General features: G+C 43.8%; 1 protein-coding gene across 1 annotated transcript in view; it reads right to left on the bottom strand.

Annotated features, from left to right (window-relative positions):
* APOLTP (apolipoprotein lipid transfer particle homolog) overlaps window positions 1-19,170 on the bottom strand; it is a 73,719-nt gene that overhangs the window by 17,902 nt on the left and 36,647 nt on the right. Inside the window, exons 33-48 of the mRNA XM_087942341.1 lie at window positions 18,608-18,742; window positions 18,293-18,397; window positions 17,311-17,528; window positions 15,652-15,836; window positions 14,229-14,531; window positions 13,836-14,002; window positions 13,000-13,356; window positions 11,888-12,235; window positions 10,902-11,252; window positions 9,858-9,989; window positions 8,334-8,483; window positions 6,846-6,986; window positions 4,619-4,732; window positions 3,465-3,593; window positions 1,178-1,336; window positions 301-456 (exon numbers count right to left, since the gene is read on the bottom strand). Of these exons, the coding sequence (XP_087798467.1) occupies window positions 301-456; window positions 1,178-1,336; window positions 3,465-3,593; window positions 4,619-4,732; window positions 6,846-6,986; window positions 8,334-8,483; window positions 9,858-9,989; window positions 10,902-11,252; window positions 11,888-12,235; window positions 13,000-13,356; window positions 13,836-14,002; window positions 14,229-14,531; window positions 15,652-15,836; window positions 17,311-17,528; window positions 18,293-18,397; window positions 18,608-18,742 (3,150 nt within the window). The remainder of the gene's footprint in view (window positions 1-300; window positions 457-1,177; window positions 1,337-3,464; window positions 3,594-4,618; window positions 4,733-6,845; window positions 6,987-8,333; window positions 8,484-9,857; window positions 9,990-10,901; window positions 11,253-11,887; window positions 12,236-12,999; window positions 13,357-13,835; window positions 14,003-14,228; window positions 14,532-15,651; window positions 15,837-17,310; window positions 17,529-18,292; window positions 18,398-18,607; window positions 18,743-19,170) is intronic.

Below are 19,170 nucleotides of genomic sequence, written 5' to 3'. Positions count from 1 at the left end.
GACCCTCATCTGAGTCCTCTCCAGACTCCCTGACTGGTCCCCTTTCTTCCTCACTATCCAAATCTGCTACCGTCCGCAGCGGCAACTGGTGAACCACAACAATACCGTATTATGCCACCTCCTTTCTTCCTCTAGTCACTTTCTGGGATAATCCAAGACAAGAAGACAGTATTGATGTCTTTTTATGAGTTGAGAGAGAGAGAGAGAGAGAGAGAGAGAGGGAGAGAGGGAGGGAGGGAGAGGGAGAGAGAGAAGTCAGAAAGATGCAGTATTTCCCCTTATTAGTTATCACCAGCTCACTGAAAATTCCGCCGAATAGTTCCTCGTTTCCAGCTTGCTGTTGTTCTGTAAAGCCACCGTAATCGTCCCTTCATTGTTTCCAAGGCTGATTTTCCCTTCAGATCGTAAGACGGTGTCCCCCTGGTTTAGCTGGAGTTTGCCAGAGAGAGCAATTGCCTAGAAGAGAGGAAGCAAATAGGGTCAGTTTTCAGGAAAAAAAATGGAGAACAGGAAAGCTCCCGTTGGAACAAGAAAGCTCCAACAGGAAGTTGGAACCCAGAATACACTCAGAAGTACCCCAAAAGGACAATATTTGTAGCTCAGAGTTGAAATGGGGTGGGGGCTCTCTGAGCTTGATTGTTTTCTTGCAGACGTTTCATTACCCAACTAGGGAACATCATCAATGCTAGAAGAGAATGGGAGTTGGCAGAGAGGAGGAGGAGGAGGAGGAGGAGGGAGGAGGAGGAGGAGGAGGAGGAGGAGGAGAATGACTGTAGGGTCCTTGGTGCTCTCTGAGCTTGATTGTTTTCTTGCAGACGTTTCATTACCCAACTAGGGAACATCATCAATGCTAGAAGAGAATGGGAGTTTGCAGAGAGGAGGAGGAGGAGGAGGAGGAGGAGGAGGAGGAGGAGGAGGAGGAGGAGGAGGAGGAGGAGGAGGAACAGGAGGAGAATGACTGTAGGGTCCTTGGTGTTCTCTGAGCTTGATTGTTTTCTTGCAGACGTTTCATTACCAAACTAGGTAACATCATCAGAGTTGGTAAGGGATTAGGGGGGTTACTCGTAATGAGATGTCTCCAAGAAAACAACCAAGCTTAGGGAGCACTAAGGATCCCACACATTCAGAAGTTACTAAAAATAGTTTCTGTTTGAAAGCCTTCCAAATCCTCCCTCACATTTGGAAGGTCGCACATCCAGAGTCTCATGTTGTAATTCAGCCAAGCTGCATAATCTGTTTCAGCTTCTCCCAGAATACGCTGATGGGAACATGAGGCCAAGAGATTCTTTAAAGTAGCTTCTACCAGTATTTTGTCCCGCTGCAACACTCGGCTTTTCTGCATTAAAAGATAAGGAGGAGGCAGAAATATAATTGTGGCACATACTGAGAAAACAAAAAGGACCTACATTGTTATGTGTGTGCACTTTTTTTCTTTCCAGAAATGTTTAATACAATAATTAAAATTATCGGAATGGCGGCCCAGAATCACATCCTAGCAGAATTCACATACATTGTGAATACGTTTGTTCTGTTTCACTCCGTTATTGTTCCTCTGTCCTTTAAAATTCAAAGCATTGAACCTGGAAAGTCTATGTTTCTTTCTTCATTGTACTTAACTACAATAACTTAGTAAATCTGAGTTAAGACTTATCTGGAAGAGTCCCAAAGACACACAACGAGCTCCATGTTTGAATGGGAACTTAATTGAATTAATTATCTCAGAGAAACATTAGGTAGAGAGATAATCTCTCCTGGCACACTTGTGAAAACATTGTAATCCAATCTTAATTTCACATAATAAAAAAGCCCAGCTGTTAGGTTGCCAGTGTCTTGGGTGAAGGTGCCTTGTCTGGCGTTGGCAAGTTGGAAGCCGCAGGTCCCATGATATGCACTCCTCAAATCTATACAAGTCAGCAAAACATGGCATGAAAAACACACCAAGATTCAAATTTGGGATTCAAATTTTTTTTACTACTGGTTCTGTGGGCATGGCTTGGTGGGGGTGGCAGGGAAATGATACTGTAAAATCTCCAGTCAGAGGTGGTATTTGCTGGTGCCCTGAACTACTCAAAATTTCCGCTACCGGTTCTCCAGAACTGCAACCCTAACCCTAACCATGGTATGGAGTCTCTTGCTGGAGCGGAGAGTTGGACTAGAGCAGTGGCCCCCAACCTTTTTTGAACCAGGGACCGGTTTCACGATTATTTTTTCTTCCACGGACCGGTACCTGAGTAACGCGAGACTCCACCGCCATCGGGACGGCTCTTCATTCGAAGCCGTTCCCCCCACTCTTCGACGAAACTAAGGCGCGAGCACCCAAACACCGCTTTCCAACCGAAAACCCGGAAGCAACCGAAAACCTGGAAGCGCCGTCAAAACAAGATGGCGGTGCCCAAGCTTTGCGGCCCGGTAAAAAATGATCCACAGACCGGTACTGGTCCGGGGACCGGTGGTTGGGGACCCCTGGACTAGAGGACATCCAAGATCTCTTCCAACTCTATCATTCTGTTATTCCATCTTCTTGATTTGAGATTTTTACAGAAATCTTGCAAATTTTGAGTGGAGTTCTGGGGATTTGAGGGTGCACTAATATACCTATACAATATACATCAAGATTGTATAATGACTGTAGTTAGAGGCAATATGGATTCCTGATCTCTGTTTTATATCTGAAGCTTCTTGGCAGCTGCCTCAAACTGGAGGTGATTCTTTTCCAAGCATTATTATGCCAGTTTTCTTTAGCAAGATTTGTTGAGATGAAAAGAACGATGTAACATGAATCCTACCAAGCGAACTTTTTTCCACTTAAGACCAATATATCCTGATGTATATTTGCTAATTTAACAGAATGACAGAGTTGGAAGGGGATTTGGGGGTTTTCTAGTCTAACCCCCTGATCAAGCAGGAAATCCTATACTATTTCAGACAAATGGTTGTCCAATTTCTTCTGGAGAACATACAACTTCTGAAGGCAAGCTGTTCCACTGGTTTTCTCCTGAGTTCTTGGTTGCTTCTCTCCTTGATTAATTTCCATCAATTGCTTCTTATCCTGTCTTCAAGTGTTTTGGAGAATAAGTTGATCCCCTCTTCTTTGTGGCAGCTTCTCAAACATTGGAACACTGCTATCATGTCACCCCTAGTTTTTCTTTTCACTAGACTAGAATCTCAGAGGTCTCCAAACTTGGCAACTTTAAGACGCGTGGACTTCAACTCCCAGAATTCTCCAGCCAGCTATGCTGGCTGGAGAATTCTGGGAGTTGAAGTCCACGCGTCTTAAAGTTGCCAAGTTTGGGGACCTCTGGACTAGATTATTCAGTGAACTTTTCCTAATTGTCTTTTTACAGCTGCCTATTTACATCTCTGAATCTTGGTCAGAGACCTACCATCAAACATTTTGTGTTCAGAGAAGTGCAAAATCCTGCTCTTTTGTCATTTGTTTGATGACAAAAGCCGCTTCCCTTTACCTCATAGGTCAGATGTTGTACAACGGTCTTGTCGTCCCATGTCAGATCTAGGTGCTGATTCAACAGAGCTGCTGTCTGCTTAAGGGAGCCACAGGCCCGAAGACTTGCAATTGTTAGGATGTTTTTAAGCTGTAAAAAAAAAAAAAAAAAAAGGAATATAAAACATTATTTACTCTGAGAACTGCAGTTCCAAAGGTTGGAGACCACCCCTTGGCTCACTGGCACTGGAGAAAAATGGAACCAATTCTTTTTGGCATGAAAGAATTCTATTTCTCAAGAGTTCTTCTTCTACCTCCTAGGAGTTCCAGGAGAAAAGGACCATTCTTGAGGTCCACCATAAAGTGAAACCAATTTAAAACCCTTCTCCATCCTGATGGTATACTCTTTGAATTATGTCCTCTAATTTTAAGATATCGAACTTAAAGATGTGGGCCATAGTGGCACAGTAGTTATAATGCAGGCTGATTCTGGCCACTGCCAGGAGTTTCACCCTGACTGATTCAAGGTTGATTCAGCCTTCTATCCTTCCGAAGTCAGCAAAATGAGGACCCAGATGATTGGGGGCAAAAGGCTGATTCTGTAAACCATTTAGAGAGAGCTGTAAAGCACTGTATAGCGGTATATAAGTCTAAGTGCTGTTGATCTTCCTTCCTTCCTTCCTTCCTTCCTTCCTTCCTTCCTTCTCCTTCCTTCCTTCCTTCCTTCCTTCCTTCCTTCCTTCCTTCCTTCCTTCCTTCCTTCTTTTCCTCCTCCCTCCCTCCCTCCCTCCCTCCCTCCCTCCCTCCTTCCATGGTGCACAGTGGTTAGAATGCAGTGTTGCAGGCTAACTCTGCCGACTGCCAGCAGTTCGATCCTGACTGGCTCAAAGTTGACTCAGCCTTCCACCCTTCCAAGTCGGAAAAATAAGGACCCCAGATTGTTGAGGGCAAGAGGCTGACTCTGTAAACCGGTGAGAGAGGGCTGTAAAGTTTATGTCTGTTATTGTTAGTGCTATCAAATTCAAAGATATGCTTAATGCCACATCTGGTTTGGCTCCAAAAATTACATTACTTTCCCCCCACTGTTTATATCTTTTTGTGTCTGTGGTGAAGACGAATAGCCCGCTCAACTGCCCAACCCTGAAATCCTTTCTTGCTGAAAACCAACATTCATACCTGTCCAGAAGAAGCTGTGATACAAGCATCCCAACATGTGTTCCTCACTCTGGACTTGTCTCCAAAAGTGAAGTTCATCCAGGCTGGCTGGCCATGGTTCCAAGCAAGCTGCATCTAAAACCCAAAAGAGATATTTCTCCTGAAAGCTCAAGGTGACAACAATGTCCCCACAATTGGGCTGCAAGAGAGGGATGCTCCAAAGTCATCTGAGACAAACTTCACAACTTATGCATAGACTTCAACCTGTTAAGGTCTTGGGATTTAAGAGCTGACCAGCAGTGAAGCTGATGCAATATTAGGCTGATGCAATGAAGATGAATCAGCACTGCTCCTTTAAGACTGGGGATGGGTTCTATCACTTTAAGAGGTGTTTATAAAAAGGCAGCCATTAGAGGGAATGTTTTCTCTCCTTGTGTCCGGTATTCATTGCAGAGTTCTCCATGTAGAGTTAAGAAGACAGATTGCTTGTAAGGTATTTTGCCTACCATGTATATTTCTGTATATAACTACTGTATATAAACCACTGTTAAATGTCTAAGTCTCTCTGTGCTGTGTTTTGCTCCTGGGTTGTCTCATAATGGTAGTCACACTGCAAACACTCTGACAGATGTCTCTCTGGTCCCAACTCAAAGTCTACCATGACATCGTGTTGGTTGTTGAGCACTGGATATCATGGAACCTTGTTTCCTGATACAGGTGCCCCTCAGCTGATGACCACAATTGAGCCCAAAAGTTCTGTTGTTAAGTGAGACATTTATGAATTGGGCTTTGCCCCATTTTACGATCTTTCTTGCCTCAGTTGTTAAGTGAATCACTGCAGCTGATAAGTTAGTCACCTGGTTGTTAAGTGAATCCGGCCTTCTCGTTGACTTTGCTTGTTCAGAAAGTCACAAAGAAGCGATCCCATGACCTTTGGACCCAGCAACGGTCATAAGTATGAACCAGTTGCCCAGCATCTGAATTTTGATCACGGGACCATGAGGATGCTGCAAAGGTCGTAAGTGTGAAAAACGGTCATAACAAGTCACTTTTTTTCAGCACCATTGTAACTTTGAACAGCCACTAAATGAACTGTTGTAAGTCAAGGACTTCCTGTACTGCTCGAGAAAGGCCATCAGCTCCTGTTACTGCATTTCTCAAATCAACCACATTTGGAAGCATTTTCACCCTTATTTACGGAGCGTTCACTCCATTCCGGACCAAATACCGTATTTATCGGCGTATAACACGCACAGGCGTATAACACGCATCTTCATTTTAAGAGGGAAATTTCAGGAAAAAAAATTAAATTTCTAAATAAAAACTTTGAAGCAAAATAAGGGTAGCTCAGAACTTTTTTTTTATTAATATTATTACCACTTATAAGGTAAATCAGTGGTCCCCAACCTTTTTTGTACCAGGGACCGGTTTCAAGCAGAAAATTTTTGCAAGGACCGGGGGGGGTGAGAGAAGAGAAGGAGGCTTCGCTCTCTCGCTGCTCCACCATCCAAGGAAGAAACTGCTTCAAAGAAGCGGGGGCTTTTCCTGTCGCCGCAGCTATTCCGAAGCGCCCGTTTCACCCCACTCCCACCCGCGCGCGCTTCAATCCACAGTGTCCCATTCTGCCTGCCTGCCTGCCTGCCTTAGTTTCTGGTTGTTTGGGAGCAGCTTCGGCTGAGAATAATAACTATTCGCCTCTTTTACTCAGCCGAAGCTGTTCCGATTCAACCATTAACGAAGGCAGGCAGGCAGGCAGGCAGAACGGAGCACTGCGGGCGGGCGGGCGGGCGGACGGGGTGGGGGTGGGGGAGAAACGGGCGCTTCAGGGAAGCTGCGGCGACAGGAAAAGCCCCCCCGCTTCTTTGAAGCAGTTTCTTCCTGTGCTGGTGGAGGAGCGAGAGAGCGACTGAGAGAGCTGACCCAGAGAGAAGGACAGGCTTCGGTTGCTTCCTCCCTCCCCTTCTTTCATTTGTGTCCTTGATCCCCGATCCCAGCAGCATTCACCAAGACTTCTTAACATTATATCGGCGTATAACACGCATACATCATTTGCCCCCTATTTTCAGGGGGAAAAAAGTGCGTGTTATACGCCGATAAATACGGTAATTATCTGGTCCAATTTAAGTGGATCAAGGTTTATAATATTTCATTCCTTGGAAGTAGGAATGGTTCAACTTAATAGGATACATTAATTTTTGGACAAACGAACGCACCGTAGAACACTCGGGAGGTAAGTCTCTGTAATTACCTGTTGTGCATGTGCTCCTTTGCGGCTTTGGGTCAGGGAGCTGAACTCCACATGTTTCATCGCAAAGTTAAAAGGCTGTGCGACAGTGGCAGAATAAGCCACGCCGGCTCTCCTACGCTTGAGAGAAGAAGACGCCAAAACCTGTTGTTATCAGCAGAAAGAGACGTCATAAAACGGAGTAATGGAACCTTCACTCTTGGCAAACAGGCTAGGAAAGGATTTTGTCCTTTTCATAAAATTTTTTTACTACCGGTTCTGTGGGCGTGGCTTGGTGGGTGTGGTGTGGCTTGGTGGGTGTGGCTTGGTGGGTGTGGCTTGGTGGGCGTGGCAGGGGAATGACTGTAAAATCCCCATTCCCTCCCCACTCCTGGGGGAAGGATAATGCAAAATTGCCATTTCCTCCCCACCCCACTAACCTGCTTTCCAGCTCCGTTCTCCTGTGCAGGGCAACCAAAGGAGACCCAGCCGATCAGCTGGGACTCGATGGGAGGCAGAGAAGAGATGGGGGCGGGGCCAGTCAGAGGTGGTATTTGCCGGTTCTCCAAACTACTCAAAATTTCTGCTACCGGTTCTCCAGAACCGGTCAGAACCCGCTGAACAACCACCTCTGGCTGAACCGGCTGAACAACCACCTTTTCATGCAGGGTTGGATAACAACAGCTGGATTTTTACCAGAAATGTAAGTTTGGGGGAAACAAGAGTTACTCAAAAGACTAACCTTTATTTTAGATTAAAAGATGAAGGTTGGGAAGTTTTGCTTTTTTTTTTTTTTTACAGAGAAGTCATCATCTTTCCCACAGTTTTACAAGAATGGAACCACCATGACAAGAACACAATCTTGGTTTTCCTAGCATAAGTTGGGAGGTTTTTTTTGGTTTGATTCTTCATAAGAACTCTACAATTCATCTAAGGAACAATTAGGCCATTGGTCATCAGATTATCTTTGACATCTGAGTAACCAACCACGCTCCTGCTTAAAAGAAGCCTGTTTACGCCAATGTCTAATCTAGTGGAAAGAAGGCTTAGGGGAGACATGATGGCAGTGTTCCAATATTCGAGGGGCTGCCACAAAGGAGAGGGGGGCCAATTTATTCTCCAAAGCAGCAGAAGGCAAAAGAAATAATGGATGGAAACTAATCAAAGAGAGAAGCATCTTAGAACTAAGGAGAAATTTCCTAACGGTGAGGACAAATAACCAGTGGAATGGCTTTGCCTCTGGAAGTTGTGGGCGCTCCATCACTGGAGGTTTTAAAAAGAGACTGGACAGCCATTTTGTCTGAAGTGGTATAGAGTCTCCTGCTCAAGCAGGGTTGGACTAGAAGACCTCCAAGGTCCCTTCCAACTCTGTTATTCTGTGTTTCTGTGTTTAGTTCTTTGGAAAATGTTATTTTAATGTACTTTTTTCCCCCCTAACCCTTGGGGTTCACCTGCGATGGAGTCTGCCGAGTCATGCAAACTGAAACCTAGATCAAAGAAAGTGTGTTTTACCTGCTGGCCATCCACCTTGAACTGAAGCAGCCTTTCACAAAAGGTACGACTCTTTTCTGAAATTAAATCCACTTCTGCCCTTGCAGGAATGCCAGAGTTAATGGCCCCTTTGATGTGTTGTTCCAGGAGCGCATGAAATTCTCGCCTAGTCTGCAGGAAGGAGGATCAAAGTAAATCAAGAGTGCCAGGGAACAGAAACTGGACTTACACCAGTTTACTTAGTGACCTCTTGAAGTTACAGTGGCAGTGAAAAAAGAGACTTAGGACTGTTTTTCACACCCTTGTAACTTCGAACAGTCACTAAATGAATGATCATAAGATGACGACTACCTTTTTTGGGGGGTCTTTTAATGACCCTGTAATCCCTTCCATCGGAGTGGAGTCAGAGCAACAGAATGGAGCTGTTTACTGGCCAGATGCCCTTCCTGTCACCAATGCAGAGTTCGCAGCAAATATTTTCATATTGTGCCCAGAGAAATATCGGCCTCTACCTAGGATCGAACTCATAGCCTCCTGATTGTGAGGAGAGAACTCCACTTCTAGGCCACTGCACCACTCAAGGTGAGGATTACCTACAGCGGTGGTAGCTAACCTTTTTGGGCTTCTGTGGCAAAAATTGTGCATGCGCTGGCACTCACGGTCTCACATGCCAGCACCCAGAAGGGAATGCCCCCCACACCCCCTGCACATGCTCGCGCAATCCCCCCCCACGCCACCCCCTTACCTGCACTGTGCCTCACAGCTGATTTTCGGCCGGTTTGAGGCCTTTTTTGGCCTCCCAGAGGCTTGAAAAAAAGCCTCTGCAGGCTTTTTAGGCTGAATAATAGGCCTGTTTCGTCACTTCCGATTACAGGAAGTGATGAAACGGGCCTATTATTCGTCCTAAAAAGCCTGCAGAGGTTTTTTTCAAGCCTGTGGAGGGGCAAAAATCAGTTGTGAGGCGCGTGCATGCGCAGTGAGGTAAGTTTGCTTGCGGCTCACATGCCAGCACAAATAGCTCTGCGTGCCACCATAGGTTTGTCATCACGGACCTACAGTATAGCAGAGCTGAAAAGATTTATCTGGAGAAATCGATCTGTGGTGAAAGGCTGGGGAGAAAAATTAGATGTTTTTCCTTTCATCTTTTATTGAGAATAGGGTCGCTCATTAGGTTACAGATTATTGTTGTTGTTAATCATCGCACAGTCAGCCAGATGTTCATGCTGGATTTGGCATTTTTGTCTACCTCTCAAGTCCTTTCCAAAGACTAAGGATAGGCAGATCTGGATTATTATATCTCTGTTGTTTTGCATTTACACTGAGTGCTTCTATACCAAGGACAAATTCCTTGGGTGTCTAACTTCCTTGGTCAAATAAAATATATATATTAGCATGTTAGCATTACATTAGGCTATCCAGCTCATTGAAAGCCTTGATTTTCTCTAGCAAATAAAAAGTGACAATTGAAACAAGCAACCCTAACTAGGCTAAGCAATAGCCCAACACTCTGTGTTCAAAAGTCATTCAGTGTGGCCAATTACTTACAGCCGTGCCTTTTAAAAGGAGGAATGCAGAGGCCGTGTTTTCACCAACAGCAAGCACCACTTGAGAATCAAGGTTGATCTTATCTTTTAACACATGCCCCGATCCATTCATTTTTGTTGGAATTCCAAGATCCTGAAATTAAAATGAAATATTCAACACGGCAGCACCTAAGCGTGGCTATTATTTAACAGTAGCTAAATGTGCTCCCACGAATGAAGACGAATATAGGTGTCCCCGGATAATGCTGCAGAGTCAAATCTGGGCCGGTCACCGGTCCCAGAAGTTTTGTCTTCCGAGCTTTTGGACTCGTGCTGGAGCCCATTTTCAGGAAACTAAGGCTACTAAGATTGTTGGACGAGTGGGCACAAAAACAGCCAGGGAAGCAAAGGTGGTATTCAGCAGGTTCGGACCAGTTCTGGAGAACCGGTAGCAGAAATTTTGAGTAGTTTGGAGAACTGGCCAAGACCACCTCTGACTGGCCCCGCCAACCCCATCTATTCTCTGCCTCCCAAATCCCAGCTGATTGGCTGGGTCTTCTTTGGTTGCTCTGCACAGGAGAAGGGAGCTGGAAATCAGGTTAGTGGGGTGGGGAGGGAATGGGGATTTTGCAGTATCCTTCCCCTGCCACGGCCACTAAGCCATGCCCACCAAGTCACACCATGCTCACCAAGCCATGCCCACAGAACCATTAGTAAAAAGTTTTTGAATCCCACCACTGATTTACATGCTTTCGAACTGCTAGATTGGCAGGAGCTGGGGCAAGAATGGGGGTTCACCCTGTCACACTGTATTTGGGTCTTGAATTGCCAACCTTCTGGTCAACAAACCCAGCCTCTTAACCACTAGGCCACTGTGCCCCCTTTAAAAAAAGGAGACATCAAAGTAGATGTTTGACACCAAGTCCTTTCCCATGGGGGGATGTCTGCTCCATGTAAGAGACCAGGATGATTAAAGTTGTTGTTTGCCCCTTTTGCCTCGACTACACCACCTGTATCACTCTGTCAAGGTCACCTTCCTTGCTCTGTACGCTGGCCAGGTTTATACCTGTATCATTTTGCAAGAGTTCTCCATCGCTGCTTGCCACTGGCATCGGTTTCCTGCTTCCATCTCCAAGTTGGCTTGAAGTTGGCAAAGGCCAGATTTCACTTCCAAGTTTATAGCACGCTCGAGTCGTTTCCCACAATGGACAATCAGCCTATTTTCTTGGGGGATCCTGTTGAAGAATGAAAACCCATGCCTCAACTCCATTTCTAAAATAAACTTTGGCTGGCACTTAGTGCTTACTGTGAAGGAGGCCTCTTGATCTTCCACCTGGAGGCTATTAAAGAATTCTAGTTGACCACCATCCTTCAGAAGGGATCCATTTAATTGTGCATGATTTGGGAAGCCTCGATCCTACCATGAGACACAAAACATAAATAAGTATGAAGGCAATCCATTTCTAAACTTGGTGCTGGATGAGATAGAATACAGAATAACAGAGTTGGAAGGGATCTTGGAGGTCTTCTAGTCCAACCCCCTGCCTAGGCAGGAAACCCTACACCACTTCAGACAATTTGTTGTCCAACATTAAAAACTTCCAGTGTTGGAGCAATCACAACTTCTGGAGGCAAGCAGTTCCACTGGTTAATTGTTCTAATAGTCAGGAAATTTCTCCTTAGTTCTAGGTTGGTTCTCTCTTGATTAGTTTCCATTGATTGCTTCTTGTCCTGCCTTCAGGTGCTTTGGAGAATAGCCTGATTCCTTCTTCTTTGGGGCAGCCCCTGAGATATTGGAACACTCTTATCATATCATCCATTCTCCTTCTTTTCAATAGACTAGACAAACCCAATTCTTTGGCCTGAACTGCATCCTCAAGTCATAACTAAATCCCCACCCTCAAATTTCTTATAGACTTCTGCCAAGCAGCTATGGTGAGACCCGATCACTGATAGCCAGGAATTCTAGAATCTGTGACTCCAGCACATCTAGAACGTACAAAGCTGGGGAAGACTAATTTCAAGAATTAAGGAGGAAGAAGCAAAAATTACCTGCAAAGCTTTACAGGCCACCTCCATCTCCAGAGTCCATTCCATTTTGGCTTTGGGTTGGGTTTCTCCTTGTATCTCCAGCTTGCAACCATCCACGTGGAGCACCAGAAGTCCTTCCACACCAGCATGATCCGTCACGATGAGGAGAATCACGTTTTTGCGAGGCAGCCCCAGATCTTGGAGATAGGGCAGGGAGTGGTCCAGAATCCCTCGCACAACATGCTTGTCTATTTCCAATTTCATATCAGCTGTTGTGCCATTCCATTGGAAGAACATTGTTAAATTTGCTTGGTGAGTCTTGCTGAAAAAGGATCCTCCAGAAACAAAATTCTGGGGTAATGCTGGGTTCTAGTAGACCCAAGAGGGAAAAAAAAAGATATTTTCTTTTTAGTGAATCATTACTTCATATGATTTTATGAATATATTCATAAAAGCCCATCACCAGCCTTTTCCAGTCTAACACATGCCAAATAAGTTGCAGTCTTAATATTAAGAATTTATCTATAAGTGTTGTAATATTGCAAGGTTGTGTTGGTGATGCTGGCTTTTAGCTCATTGCTTTTACCATTGACATGGTTGTAATTCTTACTGATGATATTTTATAGTATGGGTTGAGATAGTGTGATTGGCCCCAAGTCACCCAGCTGTCTTGCATGCCTAAGGTGGGACTAGAACTCCTGCTTGGATGGGGGGTTTGACTAGATGACCTACAAGATCCCTTCCAACTCTGATTATCTGTAATCTGAACTCACCATCTCCTGACGATTGGCCCCAAGTCACCCAGCTGTCTTGCATGCCTAAGGTGGGACTAGAACTCCTGCTTGGATGGGGGGTTTGACTAGATGACCTACAAGATCCCTTCCAACTCTGATTATCTGTAATCTGAACTCACCATCTCCTGACGATTGGCCCCAAGTCACCCAGCTGTCTTGCATGGCTAAGGCGGGAGTAGAACTCATGACCAAAATGACTACAATTATAATTTATTAATAAATACCCAATTTATACTATTAGATTTGCTACCATATCGCTTTTTCACGGACTGTGTGAGACCTCTCTCATCTAGCCTCCTGAGTTTGAGAAACTCTTAGAAGAAACTCTTGCACAATCACCTCCAAAGCGCCAGGTTTTTTCAGAAAAGTCACCCTCCATTCTGCAGCTGTCCCTCCAGCCTCATCACTCAGTTCCCCGTGGCCCGTCCACTTGCCATTTCCCAGGGAGATTTCTAGAAAGACTCTGTGTGGATCACCTCTCGTGATGGCCATTTTCACCCTATTCTCTTGGGCGAGGCCCAGAGACGTAAGATAAGGGCAAGCATGACTGAAGCTGGTTTCCAGAACGTACTCCAAGTTGCATGCTGTGCGGATACCCGGTGGAGCAAAACTGCTATTCGAAAAGATTTCCCTTATTGCACCAGGTGCAGAGTTGTTAGCCACATCTGGTCCACAGAGCAATGTTCTAAGTGATGCCTACGAGAGAAAAAGATCAAAATGTCACATTCGTTTTTTTCCAGTCTAAACAAATACAAAAATTGCATGTGGGAGCCAGTCAGTCTATTATCTATCTCTGAGCCTAAGTGAGACTATTTTTATGATCAGTAATGTTCTGTATTAGCATACTCCAAACCCTGAAACCTGATTAGCCCACACGGGCCGCAACCTGATTGGATAACTAAACGGCCATGATTGGCGCGCTTAGAATCAACCGCGATTGGCCGAGCCGATCACGGGAGATTCAAAGCGCTGTCATTGGCCGCTGCGCCGCGGACAGCTCCTATATGAAGGGCTGCCTCGAAGCGCAGGTCTTGTACAGAACTGTATACTCAATAAAGAGCTAAATGTTCACTTTGGTCTCGCTTCTCTATGGGGACTGATCTACCCGATCAAACAAGTAAGTAACCCTCCATTCATACGGTCGTTGTCCAAACTTGGAGAAATAAATCTTGTACCGCTAAAGAATGATTTGCCAACTGGGTTTGAAGGGCTTCTGGATGCAACTTCTCAACTCCAAATAGGGCACTAATCTTCTGGTTGCCCCCTTGAAGATTCACAGTTACTCCCTGGTAAGTATCGTTGTGACCATATATGGTCTTGAGGCTACTTTCTGTGGGAAGTCCTAAAGAAGACAACGGAAAAGGAGACAGTTTAGTGGAGAGCTCAGCTTCCTGGCAGGAAGGTTTTTCTGAACCAACACACAAAAAAAGGTCAAGCATCCTTGTGGATAAGAACGGAGCAAAAAGTCCAATCCTGATGGATTAATCTTTAAATTCTAGGTAGTATGAATTCGAGTGACTTTCCCAAAGATTCTAAAACAAAGAAGCAAACCATTCAATTTTCCTTACCTATTGCATAGAAGTTGCTGAGGTTGTGTGTGAGGGTGCCTGTGAATCCAACCTTGCTGTGAAGGAAAATGTTTGCAAGGTCAACCCAAGGACTTCTTGCGTTCTTCAGGGCCTGGGCTTCATCCCTTTGGATTATTCGTTTTAGTTCCAGGGAGCCTTTCAGTTTTCCCTGAGCTAAGAAGATTTCACTGCCATCCTGGGCCACGGCCACCATCATGCTATAGAAGCTTTTATTCCCACATAGACATTCGCTTCGGACGTGAATGGAAAAAACAGATCCGTTCACCGCAACCGTCACAAGGCCTGTTAGACAGAAGTAAGGAAATCAGGGCTGATTGTGTGAACCAAGATTAGAGCCCTGCCAAAGTGGCCAGAGAAATTATAACTCTTTGCCGATACTCCTTGGATTACAACCATTCATTTAGCAAACGTATAAAGAACAGTTGCTGGAATTCAGTATGTCTAAGTTTGATGAAAAGAAAGACTACGGAGTGTCACGATAGCCGTGTTCCAATATCTCAGGGGCTGCCACAAAGAAGACAGGATCAATCTATTCTCCAAAGCACCTGAAGGCAGGACAAGAAGCAATGGGTGGAAACTAACCAAGAAGAGAAGCAACCTAGAACTAAGGAGAAATTTACTGATAGTGAGAACAGTTAACCAGTGGAACTGCTTGCCTCCAGAAGCTGTGAATGCTCCAACGCTGGAAGTTTTTAAGAAGATGTTGGACAACAAATTGTCTGAAGTGGTGTAGGGTTTCCTGCCTAGGCAGGCGGTTGGACTAGAAGACCTCCAAGGTCCCTTCCAACTCTATTCTATTCTATTCTATTCTATTCTATTCTATTCTATTCTATTCTATTCTATTCTATTCTATTCTATTCTATTCTATATTCTATTCTATTCTATTCTATTCTATATTCTATTCTGTTCCTTATTCTATTCTGTTCTGTTCTGTTCCATTCCATTCTATATTTTATTTTATATATTCCTTGTTCTGTTCAATTCTATATTCTATATTATAAAATAGTATACTATATTGTTTTCTATTCTATATATTTCTATTCTATTCCTATTCCTATTCCTATTCAAATCCTACTCTACTCTACTCTACTCATTCAAAATTACGACCACACTGAAAAAAGTGACCTACTATTGGTCCTTGTACTTACAACTGTAGCAGCATCCGCATGGTCACGTGACCAGAATTTGGGCATTTGGTAAGCGGCATATATTTAGGATGGATGCAGCATTCTAGGGTCATGTGGCCACCATTTACAACCTAATTACAGTGAGGCTTTGTTATGAAGATGTCAACATTTGTTTTCTCCAAAGCAGCAGAAGCTGAAAAGTCCCAGATCTACCTGGCAGCAATAAAATATGGCCCCGATGGTCTGATTGTCCAAAAGAACGGAGATGGATGTACCTTCCTTAAAATTGATTCGGTGCTTCAGAGAAATATTCAGGGAAAGATCCTGAGGTTTCAAGGTTTCAAGGTTGTGTTGCACGTGGACACGGAGGGTCACCACACCAGCTTTCTGTTCCTTGGATCCTGAAATGCCCACCTGGAAGGAATGCTGGTTCAATTTTACTGAGGATGTCAACAACAACCTGTTGTAAGAAAGAAACAAGTGAAAATCAACATTAACAGATTTCTGAAAAGGCTAAGCAAAGCAGCCAGTACAATTTGATAGTAAAGGAGCTTTCTATAATGTTTGCAATTTTGCGGGACTGCAGAAAAATCACCAAGAGATGCAAAAATGCTTCAGCAGGTGAAAAAAATTGGGCAATTGTTTCTGGTCTTTGAAGCTAAATAGAGTCAAACTAGGTTACTACTTCAGTGGAAGGCTACCAGAAACAACAGAGCTATAGGCTATGCTGGAAGTCAACAAGCAACTCAGAAGAAGACAGTGGAAGAAAGTCCATGGATTGTGTCCATGAAATCATCAAAAGTTGAGCTGGAAGTAAAGGAGACCTGACCTTATCTTTCAATGTATTCTTGTTGTCATTTAGAAAACAAACCGGCCAATTTAAGACCAATACAATCCTCATACTTTATTTGTTCCTGGTATTTCCTTCCCCAATATAATAACATAGCTTTCTGTGGTTGATGATTATTGTTTTCTACTTCTTTTATTGTTTTAGTATGAGGAAATAAAATAGAATAGAATAGAATAGAATAGAATAGAATAGAATAGAATAGAATAGAATAGAATAGAATAGAATATGGAATAGAATAGAAGGTGGAATAGAATAGAACAGAATAGAACAGAACAGAACAAAACAGAATAGAATAAAGAATAGAATAGAATAGAATAGAATAGAATAGACTATAGAATAGAAAACAGAACAGAACAGAACAGAATAGAATAGAATAGAATAGAATAGAATTGAATTCTTTATTGTCCAAGTGTGATTGGACATACAAGGAATTTGTCTTAGTGCAAATGCTCTCAGTGTACATAAAAGAAAAGATACATTTGTCAAGAGTCAAGAATCATAAGTTACAACATTTAACAATAGTCATAGGGTACAATAAGGAATCAAATTATACTAGGAAACAGTCAATAAAAATTGTTAGGATAGAAGCAAAAAGATTACAATCATACAGTCATAAGCGGGAGGAGATGGGTGAAAGGAAGGATGGGAGGATTAATAGTAATAGTAATGCAGACTTAGTAAATAGTTTGACAGTGTTGAGTGAATTATTTGTTTAGCAGAGTAATAGTGTTCAGGGAAAAACTGTCCTTGTGTTTAGTTGTTCTGGTGTGCAGCGCTCTGTAGCGTCATTTTGAGGGTAGAAGTTGAAGCAGTTTATGTCCAGGATGTGACACAAAGAGGCAGTACTCTAGTCCTGCCCACATACACAAACTCACAAATCCGTTGGGCTAACAGAAATGAATCAAACCACAAGAATTGGTGAAATGACCGCAAAGCGATTTACACCACGCAGAAACAAGCAACCCTATTTGCCATTTCAATAAGTGAAGATGTTCTGCTTTTATCTTTCCTCAGATTACAGGTAACAGTAAAAAGTTTCTTTAAAGCCAACTTTGGATTATCACTTACCCCACACTTTATTTACCTTGATGGCGTCTCCTTACTCAGGAACTGCAGCTCCACATGTTTAAACTGATCTAGAATGTCTTGCTTTAGGGCAGCGCTCACACGAAAGGCTCGGGTGTTCCTTTTCAACTCATTGTCAAAATTGGCCTCCAGGAACATTAGATTCCGTGTACTGGTGTGGAGATCAAAAGATCCATTGAGGCCATTTTGGCCATGATAGTTTAGACTGGCCTGGGCCTAAAGCATCAGGAAAACAGAGTCAAAAGATCACGCTCAAGTCCTTGGTTGGCCAACAATCCAAAATCAATGGCCCCCAATGTCAAAAGAAGAAGGAGGAGAATGGGAGGAGAAAGTATATAAAGGCACTACTCTCAAACGATGGGTGCATTTTGTAAATCACTGATCCTGCCAATAGAAGAAGAATGTTTGTAACTCAGGGTTGAATTGTGGGATCCTTGGTGCTCACTGAGCTTGGGTGGTTTTCTTGCAGATGTTTCATTACCCAATTAGGTAACACCATCAGTGCTATAAAGGAGTGGGGCTTGCAGACAGGAGAAGAGGAGGAGGATGGGGGTTGGACTAGATGATCTAAAAGGTCCCTTCCAACTCTGTTAATCTGTGTAATCTTGGAGGAGGAGGAGGAGGAGGAGGAGGAGGAGGAGGAGGAGGAGGAGGAGGAGAGGAGGAGGAGGGAGGAGGAGGAGGAGGAGGAGGAGGAGGAGGAGGAGGAGGAGGAAGGAGGAAGTAAGGAAACGGTGGGGTCCTTGCTGCTTTCTGAGCTTGGTTGTTTTCTTGTAGATGTTTTATTACCCAACAATTTAACATCATCAGTGTAACTAGCAACGATGAGCACAAAGTCAGCTGCTTGACTCTTTTTTTGACTGCACTATGGTGCTGATTCAGTGTTTTGGTTTAGTGTATTGATAGAATTGGGGAACACAAATGAAGAAGAGTCAACATAAATGATTACAGATGATGGTAGAAAATATATTTTCCAGTACCTGAATAGTTTGTGGAAAATGTGACCAATTCTGTTGAAGAAATTGAGGATAGAGTTCAAATCCAGAGTCTGGTCCATTAAGCCAAATGTTGAACTGCTGGATTACCTGTTTTTAAAAAAGGAGTTAAAAGAAGCTTAACTCTGGTTTATGGCACAGATCAGCTATTCCCAAACCCTCTGGAGATATTGGATTCCTACACCTAGTTTGGCATTTATTTTCCTTGATGCTGACATACTTCCAAACCCGGCTTCTTTTTCCCCCCCCTTTGGGATTGATTCAGTTTTAATTCTAAATTGTTAATATGGATATATGTACCTGGAATGAAGGGGTGAAATCCAGCTGTATCAGATGGTGGGATTGGCCCATGCTAGATTTATTGTGGTATTTTCCCAGGATGCTTAGTACTTCTTCTTGACTGATTTTCAGTTTCACTTCAAGCTCCTGATTAGCCTGTAGGGTTTGATAGTTTCATGGTTTCAAACTGCTGGGTCAACAAAGAAACAGCTAAATTTGGAATCTCAGAGACTATGTGAAACTTAAGTATTAATAAGGTCAGTGTCACGATAAGGAAAACTAGTGCTAAGACTTCATGGGTCTAGGAGTGAGCCCTGTTGAGCCCAAGCTCATGGTCTTCTAGTTGGCTAGGGTCTAGGACTGAGCCCTGTTGAGCCCAAGCTCATGGTCTTCTAGTTGGCGAGGGTCTAGGACAGAGCCCTGTTGAGCCCAAGCTCATGGTCTTCTAGTTGGCGAGGGTCTAGGACAGAGCCCTGTTGAGCCCAAGCTCATGGTCTTCTAGTTGGCTAGGGTCTAGGACAGAGCCCTGTTGAGCCCAAGCTCATGGTCTTCTAGTTGGCTAGGGTCTAGGACTGAGCCCTGTT

This window comes from Notechis scutatus, chromosome 12 (assembly GCF_049901735.1).
Source record: "Notechis scutatus isolate UNSWTSFEM ecotype Mainland chromosome 12, rNotScu1.2, whole genome shotgun sequence".
NCBI lineage: Eukaryota > Metazoa > Chordata > Lepidosauria > Squamata > Elapidae > Notechis > Notechis scutatus.
This window is presented reverse-complemented; position numbering and strand designations above follow the sequence as displayed.